The 15,258-nt window shown below is 45.9% G+C and overlaps 1 protein-coding gene across 1 annotated transcript in view; it reads left to right on the top strand.

The window, feature by feature from the left end:
- LOC112239942 (glutamate receptor ionotropic, NMDA 2D-like) overlaps positions 1–13,322 on the top strand; it is a 106,476-nt gene extending 93,154 nt beyond the window's left edge. Inside the window, exons 10-12 of the mRNA XM_042305126.1 lie at positions 9,509–9,744; positions 10,123–12,440; positions 12,842–13,322. Coding sequence (XP_042161060.1) covers positions 9,509–9,744; positions 10,123–12,440; positions 12,842–13,322 — 3,035 coding nt within the window. The remainder of the gene's footprint in view (positions 1–9,508; positions 9,745–10,122; positions 12,441–12,841) is intronic.
- The last annotated feature ends 1,936 nt before the right edge of the window (positions 13,323–15,258 follow it).

The following is a 15,258-nucleotide window of genomic DNA, read 5'->3' as shown; positions in this document are numbered from 1 at the left end:
TGATAGTAGAATGGTAGTAGTAGTGGTTGTTAATATAGTAAAACAGTAATAGTGTTGTTATGATAGTATAGCATTAGTAGTAGTGGTTGTTATGATAGTATAGCAGTAGCAGTAGTGGTTGTTATGATAGTATAGCAGCAGTAGTAGTGGTTGTTATGATAGTATAGCAGTAGTAGTAGTGGTTGTTATGATAGTAGAATGGTAGTAGTAGTGGTTGTTATGATAGTAGAGTGGTAGTAGTAGTGGTTGTTTTGATAGTAAAGCAGTAATAGTAGTGGTTGTTATGATAGTATAGCAGTAGTAATAGTGGTTGTTATGAGAGTAGAGTGGTAGTAGTAGTTGTTGTCATGATAGTAAAGCAGTAATTGTGGTTGTTATGGTAGTAGAGTGGTAATAGTGGTTGTTATGATAGTAGAGTGGTTATAGTGGTTGTTATGAAAGTAGGGTGGTAATAGTGGTAAAGCTGCAATAGTAGTGGTTGTTGTGATATTAAAGCAGTAATAGTGGTTGTTATGATAGTATAGCAGTAGTAATAGTGGTTGTTATGATAGTAGAGTGGTAGTAGTAGTTCTTGTCATGATAGTAAAGCAGTAATAGTGGTTGTTATGATAGTAAAGCAGTAGTGGTAGTGGTTGTTATGATAGTATAGCAGTTGTAGTAGTGGTTGTTATGATAGTATAGCAGTAGTAGTAGTGCTTGTTATGATAGTATAGCAGTAGTATTAGTGCTTGTTATGATAGTATAGCAGTAGTAGTAGTGGTTGTTATGATAGTAGAATGGTAGTAGTAGTTGTTGTTATGATAGTAAAGCAATTAATAGTTTTTGTTATGGTAGTAGAGTGGTAATAGTGGTTGTTATGAAAGTAGGGTGGTAATAGTGGTAAAGCTGCAATAGTAGTGGTTGTTATAATAGTATAGCAGTAGTAGTATTGGTTATTATGATAATAGAATGGTAGTAGTAGTGGTTGTTGTGATATTAAAGCAGTAATAGTGGTTGTTATGATAGTATAGCAGTAGTAATAGTGGTTGTTATGATAGTAGAGTGGTAGTAGTAGTTCTTGTCATGATAGTAAAGCAGTAATAGTGGTTGTTATGATAGTAAAGCAGTAGTGGTAGTGGTTGTTATGATAGTAAAGCAGTAATAGTGGTTGTTATGATTGTAAAGCAGTAGTAGTAGTGGTTGTTTTCATAGTAAAGCAGTAGTAGTAGTGGTTGTTATGATAGTATAGCAGTAGTAGTAGTGGTTGTTATGATAGTATAGCAGTAGTAGTAGTGGTTGTTATGATAGTATAACAGCAGTAGTAGTGGTTGTTATGATAGTATAGCAGTAGTAGTAGTGGTTGTTATGATAGTAGAATGGTAGTAGTAGTGGTTGCTATGATAGTAGAGTGGTAGTAGTAGTGGTTGTTTTGATAGTAAAGCAGTAGTAGTAGTGGTTGTTTTGATAGTAAAGCAGTAGTAGTAGTGGTTGTTATGATAGTATAGCAGTAGTAGTAGTCGTTGTTCTGATAGTAGAAGTGTAGTAGTAGTTGTTGTTATGATAGTAAAGCAGTAATTGTGGTTGTTATGGTAGTAGAGTGGTAATAGTGGTTGTTATGATAGTAGAGTGGTTATAGTGGTTGTTATGAAAGTAGGGTGTAATAGTGGTAAAGCAGTAGTAGTAGTGGTTGTTATGATAGTAGAATGGTAGTAGTAGTGGTTGTTATGATAGTAAAGCAGTAATAGTGGTTGTTATGATAGTATAGCAGTAGTAATGGTGGTTGTTATGATAGTAGAGTGGTAGTAGTAGTTGTTGTCATGATAGTAAAGCAGTAATAGTGGTTGTTATGATAGTATAGCAGTAGTAGTAGTGCTTGTTATGATAGTATAGCAGTAGTAGTAGTGCTTGTTATGATAGTATAGCAGTAGTAGTAGTGGTTGTTATGATAGTAGAATGGTAGTAGTAGTTGTTGTTATGATAGTAAAGCAGTAATAGTGGTTGTTATGGTAGTAGAGTGGTAATAGTGGTTGTTATGAAAGTAGGGTGGTAATAGTGGTAAAGCAGCAGTAGTAGTGGTTGTTATAATAGTATAGCAGTAGTAGTATTGGTTATTATGATAGTAGAATGGTAGTAGTAGTGGTTGTTGTGATATTAAAGCAGTAATAGTGGTTGTTATGATAGTATAGCAGTAGTAATAGTGGTTGTTATGATAGTAGAGTGGTAGTAGTAGTTCTTGTCATGATAGTAAAGCAGTAATAGTGGTTGTTGTGATAGTAAAGCAGTAGTGGTAGTGGTTGTTATGATAGTAAAGCAGTAATAGTGGTTGTTATGATTGTAAAGCAGTAGTAGTAGTGGTTGTTTTCATAGTAAAGCAGTAGTAGTAGTGGTTGTTATGATAGTATAGCAGTAGTAGTAGTGGTTGTTATGATAGTATAGCAGCAGTAGTAGTGGTTGTTATGATAGTATAGCAGTAGTAGTAGTGCTTGTTATGATAGTATAGCAGTAATAGTAGTGGTTGTTATGATAGTATAGCAGTAGTAGTAGTGGTTGTTATGATAGTAGAATGGTAGTAGTAGTTGTTGTTATGATAGTAAAACAGTAATAGTGGTTGTTATGGTAGTAGAATTGTAGTAGTAGTGGTTGTTATGATAGTAAATCAGTAATATTGGTTGTTATGATAGTTTAGCAGTAGTAGTAGTGGTTGTTGTGATAGTAGAGTGGTAGTAGTAGGTGTTGTTATCATAGTAAAGCAGTAATAGTGGTTGTTATGATAGTAAAGCAGTAGTAGTAGTTGTTATGATAGTATAGCAGTAGTAGTGGTTGTTCTGATAGTAGAGTGGTAGTAGTAGTGGTTGTTTTGATAGTAGAGTGGTAGTAGTAGTGGTTGTTCTGATAGCAGAGTGGTAGTAGTAGTTGTTGTTATGATAGTAAAGCAGTAATAATGGTTGTTGTGATAGTAAAGCAGTAATAGTTGTTGTTATGATAGTAAAGCAGTAATAGTGGTTGTTATGATAGTAAAGGAGTAATAGTGGTTGTTATGATAGTAAAGCAGTAGTAGTAGTTGTTATGATAGTATAGCAGTAGTAGTGGTTGTTATGATAGTAAAGCAGTAGTAGTAGTTGTTATGATAGTATAGCAGTAGTAGTGGTTGTTCTGATAGTAGAGTGGTAGTAGTAGTGGTTGTTCTGATAGTAGAGTGGTAGTAGTAGTGGTTGTTCTGATAGTAGAGTGGTAGTAATAGTGGTTGTTTTGATAGTAAAGCAGTAGTGGTAGTGGTATTTATGATAGTATAGGAGTAGTAGTAGTGGTTATTATGATAGTAGAATGGTAGTAGTAGTGGTTGTTAATATAGTAAAGCAGTAATAGTGGTTGTTATTATATTATAGCAGCAGTAGTAGTGGTTGTTATGATAGTATAGCAGTAGTAGTAGTGGTTGTTATGATAGTATAGCAGTAGTAGTAGTGGTTGTTATGATAGTATAGCAGCAGTAGTAGTGGTTGTTATGATAGTATAGCAGTAGTAGTGGTTGTTATGATAGTAGAATGGTAGTCGTAGTTGTTGTTATGAGTAATGGTAATGAGTAACCAGTAATGGTGGTTGTTATGATAGTATAGCAGTAGTAGTAGTGGTTGTTATGGTAGTAGAATGGTACTAGTAGTGGTTGTTATGATAGTAAAGCAGTAATAGTGGTTGTTATGATAGTATAGCAGTAGTAGTAGTGGTTGTTATGATAGTATAGCAGTAGTAGTAGTGGTTGTTATGATAGTAGAGTGGTAGTAGTAGGTGTTGTTATGATAGTAAAGCAGTAATAGTGGTTGTTGTGATAGTAAAGCAGTAGTAGTAGTAGTTGTTATGATAGTAAAGCAGTAGTGGTAGTGGTTGTTATGATAGTATAGGAGTAGTGGTTGTTATTATAGTATAGCATTAGTAGTAGTGGTTGTTATGATAGTTTAGCAGTAGTAGTAGTGGTTGTTATGATATTATAGCAGCAGTAGTAGTGGTTGTTATGATAGTATAGCAGTAGTAGTAGTGGTTGTTATGATAGTAGAGTGGTAGTAGTAGGTGTTGTTATGATAGTAAAGCAGTAATAGTGGTTGTTATGATAGTAAAGCAGTAATAGTGGTTGTTGTGATAGTAAAGCAGTAGTAGTAGTAGTTGTTATGATAGTAAAGCAGTAATAGTGGTTGTTTTGATAGTAAAGTAGTAGTGGTAGTGGTTGTTATGATAGTATAGGAGTAGTAGTAGTGGTTATTATGATAGTAGAATGGTAGTAGTAGTGGTTGTTAATATAGTAAAGCAGTAATAGTGGTTGTTATTATAGTATAGCATTAGTAGTAGTGGTTGTTATGATAGTTTAGCAGTAGTAGTAGTGGTTGTTATGATATTATAGCAGCAGTAGTAGTGGTTGTTATGATAGTATAGCAGTTGTAGTAGTGGTTGTTATGATAGTATAGCAGTAGTAGTAGTGGTTGTTATGATAGTATAGCAGCAGTAGTAGTGGTTGTTATGATAGTAGAATGGTAGTAGTAGTGGTTGTTAATATAGTAAAGCAGTAATAGTGGTTGTTATGATAGTATAGCATTAGTAGTAGTGGTTGTTATGATAGTAGAGTGGTTGTTATGATAGTAGAGTGGTAGTAGTAGTGGTTGTTTTGATAGTAAAGCAGTAGTAGTAGTGGTTGTAGTAGTAGTAGTGATCATCATGAAGTGCTTTGAGAGACTAGTCAAGGACCATATCACCTCCACCCTACCTGACACCCTTGACCCACTCCAATTTGCTTACCGCCCAAATAGGTCCACAGACGATGCAATCTCAACCACACTGCACACTGCCCTAACCCATCTGGACAAGAGGAATACCTATGTGAGAATGCTGTTCATCGACTACAGCTCGGCATTCAACACCATAGTACCCTCCAAGCTCGTCATCAAGCTCGAGACCCTGGGTCTCGACCCCGCCCTGTGCAACTGGGTACTGGACTTCCTGACGGGCCGCCCCAGGTGGTGAGGGTAGGCAACAACATCTCCTCCCCGCTGATCCTCAACACTGGGGCCCCACAAGGGTGCGTTCTGAGCCCCCTCCTGTACTCCCTGTTCACCCACGACTGCGTGGCCATGCACGCCTCCAACTCAATCATCAAGTTTGCGGACGACACAACAGTGGTAGGCTTGATTACCAACAACGACGAGACGGCCTACAGGGAGGAGGTGAGGGCCCTCGGAGTGTGGTGTCAGGAAAATAACCTCACACTCAACGTCAACAAAACTAAGGAGATGATTGTGGACTTCAGGAAACAGCAGAGGAACACCCCCATCCACATCGATGGAACAGTAGTGGAGAGGGTAGCAAGTTTTAAGTTCCTCGGCATACACATCACAGACAAACTGAATTGGTCCACTCACACAGACAGCATCGTGAGGAAGGCGCAGCAGCGCCTCTTCAACCTCAGGAGGCTGAAGAAATTCGGCTTGTCACCAAAAGCACTCACAAACTTCTACAGATGCACAATCGAGAGCATCCTGGCGGGCTGTATCACCGCCTGGTATGGCAACTGCACCGCCCTCAACCGTAAGCTCTCCAGAGGGTAGTGAGGTCTGCACAACGCATCACCCGGGGGCAAACTACCTGCCCTCCAGGACACCTACACAACCCGATGCTACAGGAAGGCCATAAAGATCATCAAGGACATCAACCACCCGAGCCACTGCCTGTTCACCCGCTGTCATCCAGAAGGCGAGGTCAGTACAGGTGCATCAAAGCTGGGACCGAGAGACTGAAAAACAGCTTCTATCTCAAGGCCATCAGACTGTTAAACAGCCACCACCAACATTGAGTGGCTACTGCCAACACACTGTCAATGACACTGACTCTACTCCAGCCACTTTAATCATGGGAATTGATGGGAAATTATGTAAATATATCACTAGCCACTTTAAACAATGCTACCTTATATAATGTTACTTACCCTACATTGTTCATCTCATATGCATACGTTGATACTGTACTCTATATCATCGACTGCATCCTTATGTAATACATGTATCACTAGCCACTTTAACTATGCCACTTGGTTTACATACTTATCTCATATGTATATACTGTACTCGATATCATCTACTGTATCTTGCCTATGCTGCTCTGTACCATCACTCATTTATATATCCTTATGTACATATTCTTTATCCCCTTACACTGTGTATAAGACAGTAGTTTTTTTGGAATTGTTAGTTAGATTACTTGCTCGTTATTACTGCATTGTCGGAACTAGAAGCACAAGCATTTCGCTACACTCGCATTAACATCTGCTAACCATGTGTATGTGACAAATAAAATTTGATTTGATTTGATTTGATTTGATTTGATTTGTTATGGTAGTAGAGTGGTAATAGTGGTTGTTATGATAGTAGAGTGGTTATAGTGGTTGTTATGAAAGTAGGGTGGTAATAGTGGTAAAGCAGCAGTAGTAGTTGTTGTAGTAGTAGTTGTTGTTATGATAGTAAAGCAGTAATAGTGGTTGTTATGGTAGTAGAGTGGTAATAGTTGTTGTTATGATAGTAGAGTGGTTATAGTGGTTGTTATGAAAGTAGGGTGGTAATAGTGGTTGTTATGATAGTAAAGCAGTAGTGGTAGTGGTTGTTATGATAGTAAAGCAGTAATAGTGGTTGTTATGATTGTAAAGCAGTAGTAGTAGTAGTTGTTTTCATAGTAAAGCAGTAGTAGTAGTGGTTGTTATGATGGTATAGCAGTAGTAGTAGTGGTTGTTATGATAGTATAGCAGCAGTAGTAGTGGTTGTTATGATAGTAGAATGGTAGTAGTAGTGGTTGTTATGATAGTAAAGCAGTAATAGTGGTTGTTATGATAGTATAGCAGTAGTAGTAGTGGTTGTTATGATAGTATAGAAGTAGTAGTACTGGTTGTTATGATAGTAAAGCAGTAATAGTGGTTGTTGTGATAGTAAAGGAATAGTAGTAGTGGTTGTTGTGATAGTAGAAGTGGTTGTTGTGATAGTAGAGTGGTAGTAGTAGTGGTTGTTATGATAGTAAAGCAGTAATAGTAGTTGTTATGATAGTAAAGCAGTAGTAGTAATGGTTATTATCATAGTAAAGCAGTAACAGTGGTTGTTGTGATAGTAGATCAGTAGTAGTAGTGGTTATTATCATAGTAAAGCAGTAATAGTGGTTGTTATGATAGTAGAGCAGTAATTGTGGTTGTTGCATTGCATTCTACTCTGCTAAATTATTTTTTAATCCCTCAATGAATCATACATCTGTTACCTGTCTGTCCTTCACTATGGTTACACAAGCAGTCTCCCTATCAGCCAATCAGAGAGGGCATAGGACCCCTGTGCTTGTGGGTAGGCTCCACTTTACCCTCCTCTCATTAATTAATGAGAAAGACAAACATGTTCCCTGTAGGTCAGCAGATGAGAATCCCCTATCCCACCTGAGCCTACCACCATGATATAGATTCTGGCCATCCTTCCACCACATTTAAATTATTCTTATCTCCAAGCTCTCCCTTCTCTCTTCTTCTCCCTGTCTGTTATTCTCCTCCTTCGCTTCTCTCTAATGTGTCACATTTTACCCCTTTTTTTCTCCTCTCATCCTCTTCAAACTGAAGAGTGTACCCGCTGTTTGTCAGAATGACAAAATCTCTGTCTCTCATCCTCCGTCTCTGCCTCCCTCGTTCCCTCGCTCCTCTTTTTCCCCTGGCACACTGTAGTCGTGGACAGAGAAAGATTTCCTCTCCCTTCTCTTTCCCTCTCTCCCGCTGTATATATATATAAATAACTAATAATAACTATAATATATATATATATAACTCTACATCTGCTTCTCTCCCTCATTCTTTCTTTCATCCCTCTCTTTCTCTTTACTTATTTTTATCCACTCTCCTCTCTTCTCTTCCTCCTTCCCTGTCTGTTTCTCGCTCCTCTCTATATTTGCTCTCAGTTCTAGGGTTATAATGTTTTGAGGCTTATTTTATCTTATCTACCTTATTTGTCATTGATCAGCCCCTCCTCTTCTACCCCCTCTCTCTATTTCTTTAACTCTCTCTCCTCCTCCTTCTCTTCTCATTTTGCCGTACTGTTGAAGCTTGACAAAAACAAACCTTTACAAATGTTGACCATTGACCTTGAGGAGTCACCTTGAATGAGGAGCAAACAGAGGGCCTGAGGACCTCCCTTTAGTGCTAATGACACACACACACACACACACACACACACACACACACACACACACACACACACACACACACACACACACACACACACACACACACACACACACACACACACAGAGACACTCTCACACACACACAGACGCAGACACTCTCTCTCTCAAACACACAGACGCGCGTGCCCGCATGCACACACACACACACACACACACACAGCTAACACTAACCCTCCTCTCCTGTCCTCCTCTCTTCTCCTCCAACCTCTCCCTACTCCCTAACCCTCGACTCATGCTCTCCTCTATCCTCGTCCTCCAACCTCTCCCTACTCCCTAACCCTCCACTCCTGTCCTCTCTCCTCCTCCTCCAACCTCTCCCTACTCCGTAATCCTCCACTCCTGTTCTCCTCTCTACTCCTCCTCCAACCTCTCCCTACTCCTTAACCCTCCACTCATGTTCTCCTCTCTACTCCTCCACCTCCTCCAACCTCTCCCTACTCCTTTACCCTCCTCTCATGTTCTCCTCTCTCCTCGTCCTCCAACCTCTCCCTACTCCTTAATCCTCCACTACTGTTCTCCTCTTTACTCCTCCTACTCCTCCTCCTCCAACCTCCCCCTACTCCCTAACACTCCACTCCTGTCCTCCTCTCTCCTCCTCCTCCAACCTCTCCCTACTCCGTAATCCTCCACTCCTGTCCTCCTCTCTTCTCCTCCTCCAACCTCCCCCTACTCCCTAATCCTAACTCCTCCTCCTTCACCTTCCTTTCCACTTCCTTTCCACTTCCCTCCCCAATTCTCTATTTTACATGAATCCCTTTCTGCCTACCTCCTCTTCACCTCCTTTTGCACCCTCTCTGCATCTCTCTCTGTCCCTCTCCCTATGCCACATCTCTCTCTGTCCCTCTCCCTATCTCCAACTCTCTCTGTCCCTCTCCCTATCCCACAACTCTCTCTGTCCTTCTCCCCTCCCACATCTCTCTCTGTCTGTCTCCCTATCCCACATCTCTCTCTGTCCCTCTCCCTATCCCCAACCCTCTCTGTCCCTCTCCCCCATATCTCTCTGTTCCTCTCTATCCCCATCTCTATCTGTCCCTCATCCTTTCCCCCATCTCTCTCTGTCCCTCTCCATATCCCCAATCTATCTATTTCCCTATCCCAATCCCCCATCTCTCCTGTCCCTGTCCCTCTCCCTATCCTCCATCTCTCCCTGTCCCTCTCCCTATCCCCCATCTCTCCCTGTCCCTCTCCCTATCCCCCATCTCTCCCTGTCCCTCTCCCAATCCCTCATCTCTCCCTGTCCCTACCCCTATTCCCCTTCTCCCTGTTTCACTCCCCTCTCCCCCCTCCCCAGATGAGATTGAGATGCTGGAGCGTCTGTGGCTGTCTGGTATCTGTCACAATGATAAGATTGAGGTGATGAGCAGTAAGCTGGACATAGACAACATGGCGGGTGTCTTCTACATGCTGCTGGTGGCTATGGGGCTCAGTCTGCTGGTATTTGCCTGGGAGCACCTGGTCTACTGGAGGCTCAGACACTGCATGGCTACCAGCTCCGGGAGACTGGACTTCCTACTGGCCATCAGTAGGGTGAGTTTGTGTGGTGGGAAATGGCGTGTGTGTGTGGGGGGGTCAAGAGATAGAGGTATCTTATGTGTGTGTGTCCGTGCACGTGTCCGTGCACGTGTGACGTGTGTGTGTGTGAAGTGGATGTTGAGGTCAATTCCATTTCCACTCAGTCAATTCACAGGATTAATTGGAATTCAATTCCTCTCACACTCAGGATGTATGGTAACCTTGACGATGACCTTGATAGAAACAACATACTAATATATATTATGCATACATCTTGACTGATAACTGCTCGTCCCTCAGTCACATAGAGCATGTTTGATTTGATTCTATTAATACATGATTGAATGTTCATTACCAGTCCCCGCTTGTTCTCTATTTCTCCCTGTCTACCAGGGCATGTACAGTTGTTGTAGCTTTGAGGATGAAACCACGCCGGGCGGGGCCAAATCCTCCATGGCTATGCTCCCCCACCATCATGGCACCATGGTAACGGTCCCGCCCCCGCCACACTTGGTTAGTGCGTCATCAACCAACCCGGCCCTGACCATGGCGCAGCAGCAACAGCAGCAACAGTCACAGCCCGTCTACAAAACACAACTACCTGGATCCCCTCCCACTGTGGTGCATTCTGGGACGGCGCTGGGGCCCTCCAACACTCCCATGCTGGGGGCGCCCCTGCCCTGCTCCACATTCCTCCCCCGGCCCGATCGCAGACTGGCCGTGGTGGACCGCTGGAGGCTGCCCAAGGCTGGGACCGCCACCAACCCCATGGCCGTGCGCGGGACCGTCGCAGACATGGGACCCTTCCCCCAGAAGGTGGCTCCGACCTGGGGCACGACAGCTGGAGGAGTGGGAGTTGGTGGTGGTGGGGGGCTGGATGGATATAAACGCTACTATGGACCCATCGACCCTGAGGGTCTGGGGCCCTGTATGGACCAGCCGACAGGGTCCCAGACCCCCAAAACAGCCCCCAAGAGCCACCCTCAACCCCCTCCCGCCACTGTGGCCTTCTACTCAGAGAAAGGTCCTGATCAGGGGGTGGGGAAGAGGGTGGTGGGAGGTGGTGGTACTGGGTGTCAGGGGAAGGGAGGGGTCAAACCTTTGGGGACGCCTCGGCTGCCTCCTAAAAGCCAAGCCGTGGGCGTGACCCCAGTCCCTCTGCCCACTAACCCCCCGCTGCCACAACCCTCCCCCCCTCTCCCCTCATCCTTTTGGAGGAAGCGCCGGCCCAAGAAGCCCAAAGAGCCAGGCGGGCCTCTGTACGAGAACATCCTACCGCTGGGGCGCAGGGGAGGAGGAAGGGATGGAGCGAGGGATGGTGGAGGGAGGAGGGGACGCCCCCTCTCTCCTCCTCTCCCACTCCCCGTAACCGAGCCCATGTCCCCCACCTACACTCCCCCTTCCCCCTCCACCTCACTCCCCTACACCAGCTCAACTTCCTCCTCTTCCTCTAACACATCGTCCACCTCTTCCTCTACCTCCTCCTCTCGCTCCTCCTCTCCTTCCTCCTCCTCCTCCTTGACCTCTCAGAGCACGCAGGAAGGTTTGGACGCAGAGGACGATGATGAGGATGAGGAGTTGACCGAGGAGTCCAGTCTTCTCCTGGGGAGGGGGAGGGACAGACAGCGTTCAATTATCTCCTCTCGCTCTCTCAGTCACGGGCGCCAGCCACCACCTATACCACCCCGAAAACCACGCCCTGCCCGAGGGGCGAGAGACAGGGAGAGAGAGAGGGAGAGAGGAGGTAGCCAGTTGGCCCAGTTACAGGAGTGGTGGGCGGGCTGGGGTGAGAGAGAGAGGGATCGCAGTGGAGGAGTAGGAAATGACGAGAGGAAACGAGAGAAGAAGAGGAGGAAAGATAAAGAGAAGAAGAAAAAGAAGAAGAAGAGGAAAAAGAGGGAGGAGAGAGAACGAGAGCGAGACAAAGAGAGGAAGAGACGGAAGGTGAAAAAGAAGAGGAAGAAGAAGGCGCTGAAGAAGAGGAAGAAATCAACTGGGCGTTCTGAGCAAGAAGAGGGGGATGTGGAGGCAGATAGGGAGGGAATAGGGGATGGAGGGAGAGAAGGAGGGATGCCAGACTACTCTTCCTTTCCAACCCAGTATCGTAGTACGTTTGGGGAGAAAGGGAGAGATTCAGCATGGGCAGGAGAGAGGGAGCGAGGAAGGAGGGAGGGAGAAGAGGAAGAGGGGGGTGATAGAGAGGAGGATAGCAGCAGGAGCAGGGAGATGCGGCCCAAATCATCCCGTTCCCACTCCAGACATCGACCCCCCAGTAAGCGCTACCCCAAACTCCCCGCCTCGGTCAAGTTTTGGGTGAGCGGAGGAAACGGGGAAGGGGGGGACCCCAACTCTGGAACACCCCCCTCCTCCCTCCCTCCCCTCATCCCACTCTCCAAGAGGCGGAGGAGTGGAGGGGTGGAGAGGAGGGAGGGAGGGAGAGAAGGAGAGAAGAGGCCTCTGTTGATGCACTATGAGAAAGGCAGGGCTAACACCCAGGAGGGGCTCTCCTTCCATGAGTGGGACTCTGAGGAGGATGATGAGGAAGATGTGGGGGAGGAGAGGCAGAGAGACAGAGCGAGGGAACGGGTGGAGGAGAGGGTGAGGAGGGCGGGTGGGAGAGGTGCTGTGTCAGAGTCAGAAAGAGACAGGGCAAGAACAGAGGAGAGTTACTCTGATGAGGGCTCATCAGGGGAGTTTGGGCGATTTGAGAGGTACTGGGAGGGGAGGGAGGGGGCTGGAGGACCAGGGAGTAGTGGGATAGGGGGATAGGGGGAGGGAGCTGGTTTTTCGGCACATACCCCTCCAGAGAGAAAGGGGGCAGCATCAACAGCAGAGACGACTCTATACTAGGGCGAGTGGAGGGCTTGGGGGGGGCGGGGGGAGATTCTTGGGGTTCAGGGCCAGGAGTAGGGTGGGCGTCAGGGGGAGGGAGTGGAGGTCTGGGGTCCCAGTGGCCCCCTCCTCCAGCAAACCTCCCGCCCCCCCGACGGTACTGGTCTGTGGACAAACTCCCAATGAAGGGAGAGAAGAAGTGGAAAAGGGGAGGAAGGGGGAAGGGCAAGGGACGCGCACAAGACAGAAACCAGGGGTCTGGGGTGTCATGTTCATGTAGTCAGTACCCCCACCCCCATGTGCACCCGCACCCCCAAGGGCGGTCACACGGCCATGGGAAGAGAGTAAGCACGGCCCTGTCCCACAGCCAGGAGGAGCTGCTCCCCCACTGCCACAGCTTCAGCGGGGGCTCACGGCCCAAACCCCCTCCCAAAGCAGACCAGGGCCAGGCCAAGTCAGGCAGCCAGGCTAGCCTCAGCACACAGCAGCCAGGAGTGTTAGTGGATCACCCCCCTCAGCCCTCCCTCTCACCCCCTCAACCCCAACCTAGTGCCCCTTCCTCATCCTCCTCCCTGCCGGTGCCCATCCCTCCTCCTCCCTCCTCGTCCTCTGCCTCGGCCAGTGCTAAGCTCCTGTACCAGAGACTACGGTCAGTACCTCAGCCCGGACGCTTCTACTCCCCCCACCTGCCACTCAAGGCCAAGAGCCTATGCTCCCGACGAGGCTCCGCCCATTTCTCCAGCCTGGAGAGCGAGGTATGACAGGGGGAGACGAGAGAGGGAGACACTCGAGCCGACACCGGTGCCGCTGAAACCACTGACGCCATGGCAACTGTTACCAACGGCGGTGCCATGGCAACGTTGGATGCCACCACAACTGAGACTGCTGTTATGGCGACTACAAATGACCATCAGCTAGTGACCATCGCTACAGGAACAACTAGGGATGACTGCACCATGGCTGTCTCCGCTGTGGGTGATAGCGGAACCATAGTAACCCGGTCCCTGGTGCGTGTTCTGGTGAGGGCCACGGTGAGGCGACACACCAGGGTCACCTACATCCGCCTGGAGGGGTCCCATGACACTGAAAGTGAGAGCGAGGCCATGTCGTCTGGGGCGATAGCAGCTCCAGAACTCCTCCTCCGGTCGGAACTGAGCTTTGTGATGTCATCGTCAGTCCTCCTCTCTTCCCCCAGTCAGAACAATGGATAAGACAAGTCTCCAAACTGTGAGTAATGATGTCATGTGTACACACACACACACACACACACACACACACACACACACACACACACGTGCTCGTCTCCCTCCCTCTGGCTCTGACTGAACACACCTCGTTGGTAGCGGAGAGACCGGCCTGCTCCTGTAAGGATCCAACGACTGGTTAACACTTCCACAGACTCTAGCTCTCCTGTCCCCATTGGCTGAGGGACATGTCACATCATCCCCTTTTGAATTGGATTGGTAGACTGCATCCTCACGTTGGAGAGACCCCCCCTTCATCTCTCTCCCCTTTTGTATGTTGGTTGATATAAAAGCAATGCAGTCGCCTCTCTCTTACACATGATCTGTCTGGCTTCCCATCTCTCATTGGACAGTGAGGACAGTGACATCACTTTGACCTCATGACATCTTCAGGGCCATCTAGTGCGACCGAAGCCCCCCGGAAGGGAAGGATACCAACCCCCGTGATGTCATGTTTACTACAAACTCTTTTGCCCAATTAGATTTAACAGGAGACTTTCTCCGCCACCTCATCGGAGCCTGTCCTTTTTCCTCTGGTCGGATCAGAACTCAGAACAGAGACTCTTGTCATTCTGCTGACGAGCACGATGACATCACTGTGTTCCAGACACAAACGGAACATTCGGAAGAAAAAAAGACACGTAGCGAGATCTTTCTTTCCCGTCTTTTTCTTTCTTTCTTTCTTCTCCTGATAGCTTCTTTGTTATTCTATCTATCTATGTGTTGTTCTGTTAGTATTTCAAGCAGCAGGGAGGTCGGCTGGGGCTGAACTTGGACGTGAGAAGCCAAAGCAGTGCCAAATTTCTACTCCACAGCTTTTAAGCCCAATTGGTTTCCAGTCATCTGTTTTCATGAGTATATCTGTATAGTATTTCACACGTGAGCAATACAACATTCTCTATTAGGAGAGAGGATGGAGGAAATGTTTGGTTGCAATATCTACAGTTGGCACTAGATGGCTGCATAATATTCAAATAAGCTTGAGAGAACTGAGTGAGAAAGTCTCTGAGCTGAGTCCATTTGACATTACATTGAAGATGTAAAACATTCCGTTATTATGTGGAGGATTCAGGACAGCTTAGCTTTAGTCATTAGGAGTATTGGGTCATTGAAACCCTGAGCAGTGTATTTGAAAATAGAGTTCATGGCCTTTCATTCCCTCCTGCTTGGAAGACCCACTCACCAGTGTGAAGGAGATGCATCTTATGAAGCACAATTGGTCATCGCATAAAGCCATAAGCCAACCACGTGCCGTCATTACAGCACACAATAGTTATTATACCATGCTGAAGAACAATACTGTGCCAATACCTGACTACTGTCATTATTAGAAATGTAGTTTCACAGCAAGACGGATGTAGTAATACCACTATGAGGGGAATACTATGTGGGAGTGGAGTCTACTATGTGGGACATAGAGATTTAACTGTGTTCTGTCATTAAAAAAGACTGG

The sequence above is a fragment of the Oncorhynchus tshawytscha genome, linkage group LG23 (assembly GCF_018296145.1).
Source record: "Oncorhynchus tshawytscha isolate Ot180627B linkage group LG23, Otsh_v2.0, whole genome shotgun sequence".
In the NCBI taxonomy this organism is placed as follows: domain Eukaryota; kingdom Metazoa; phylum Chordata; class Actinopteri; order Salmoniformes; family Salmonidae; genus Oncorhynchus; species Oncorhynchus tshawytscha.
This window is presented reverse-complemented; position numbering and strand designations above follow the sequence as displayed.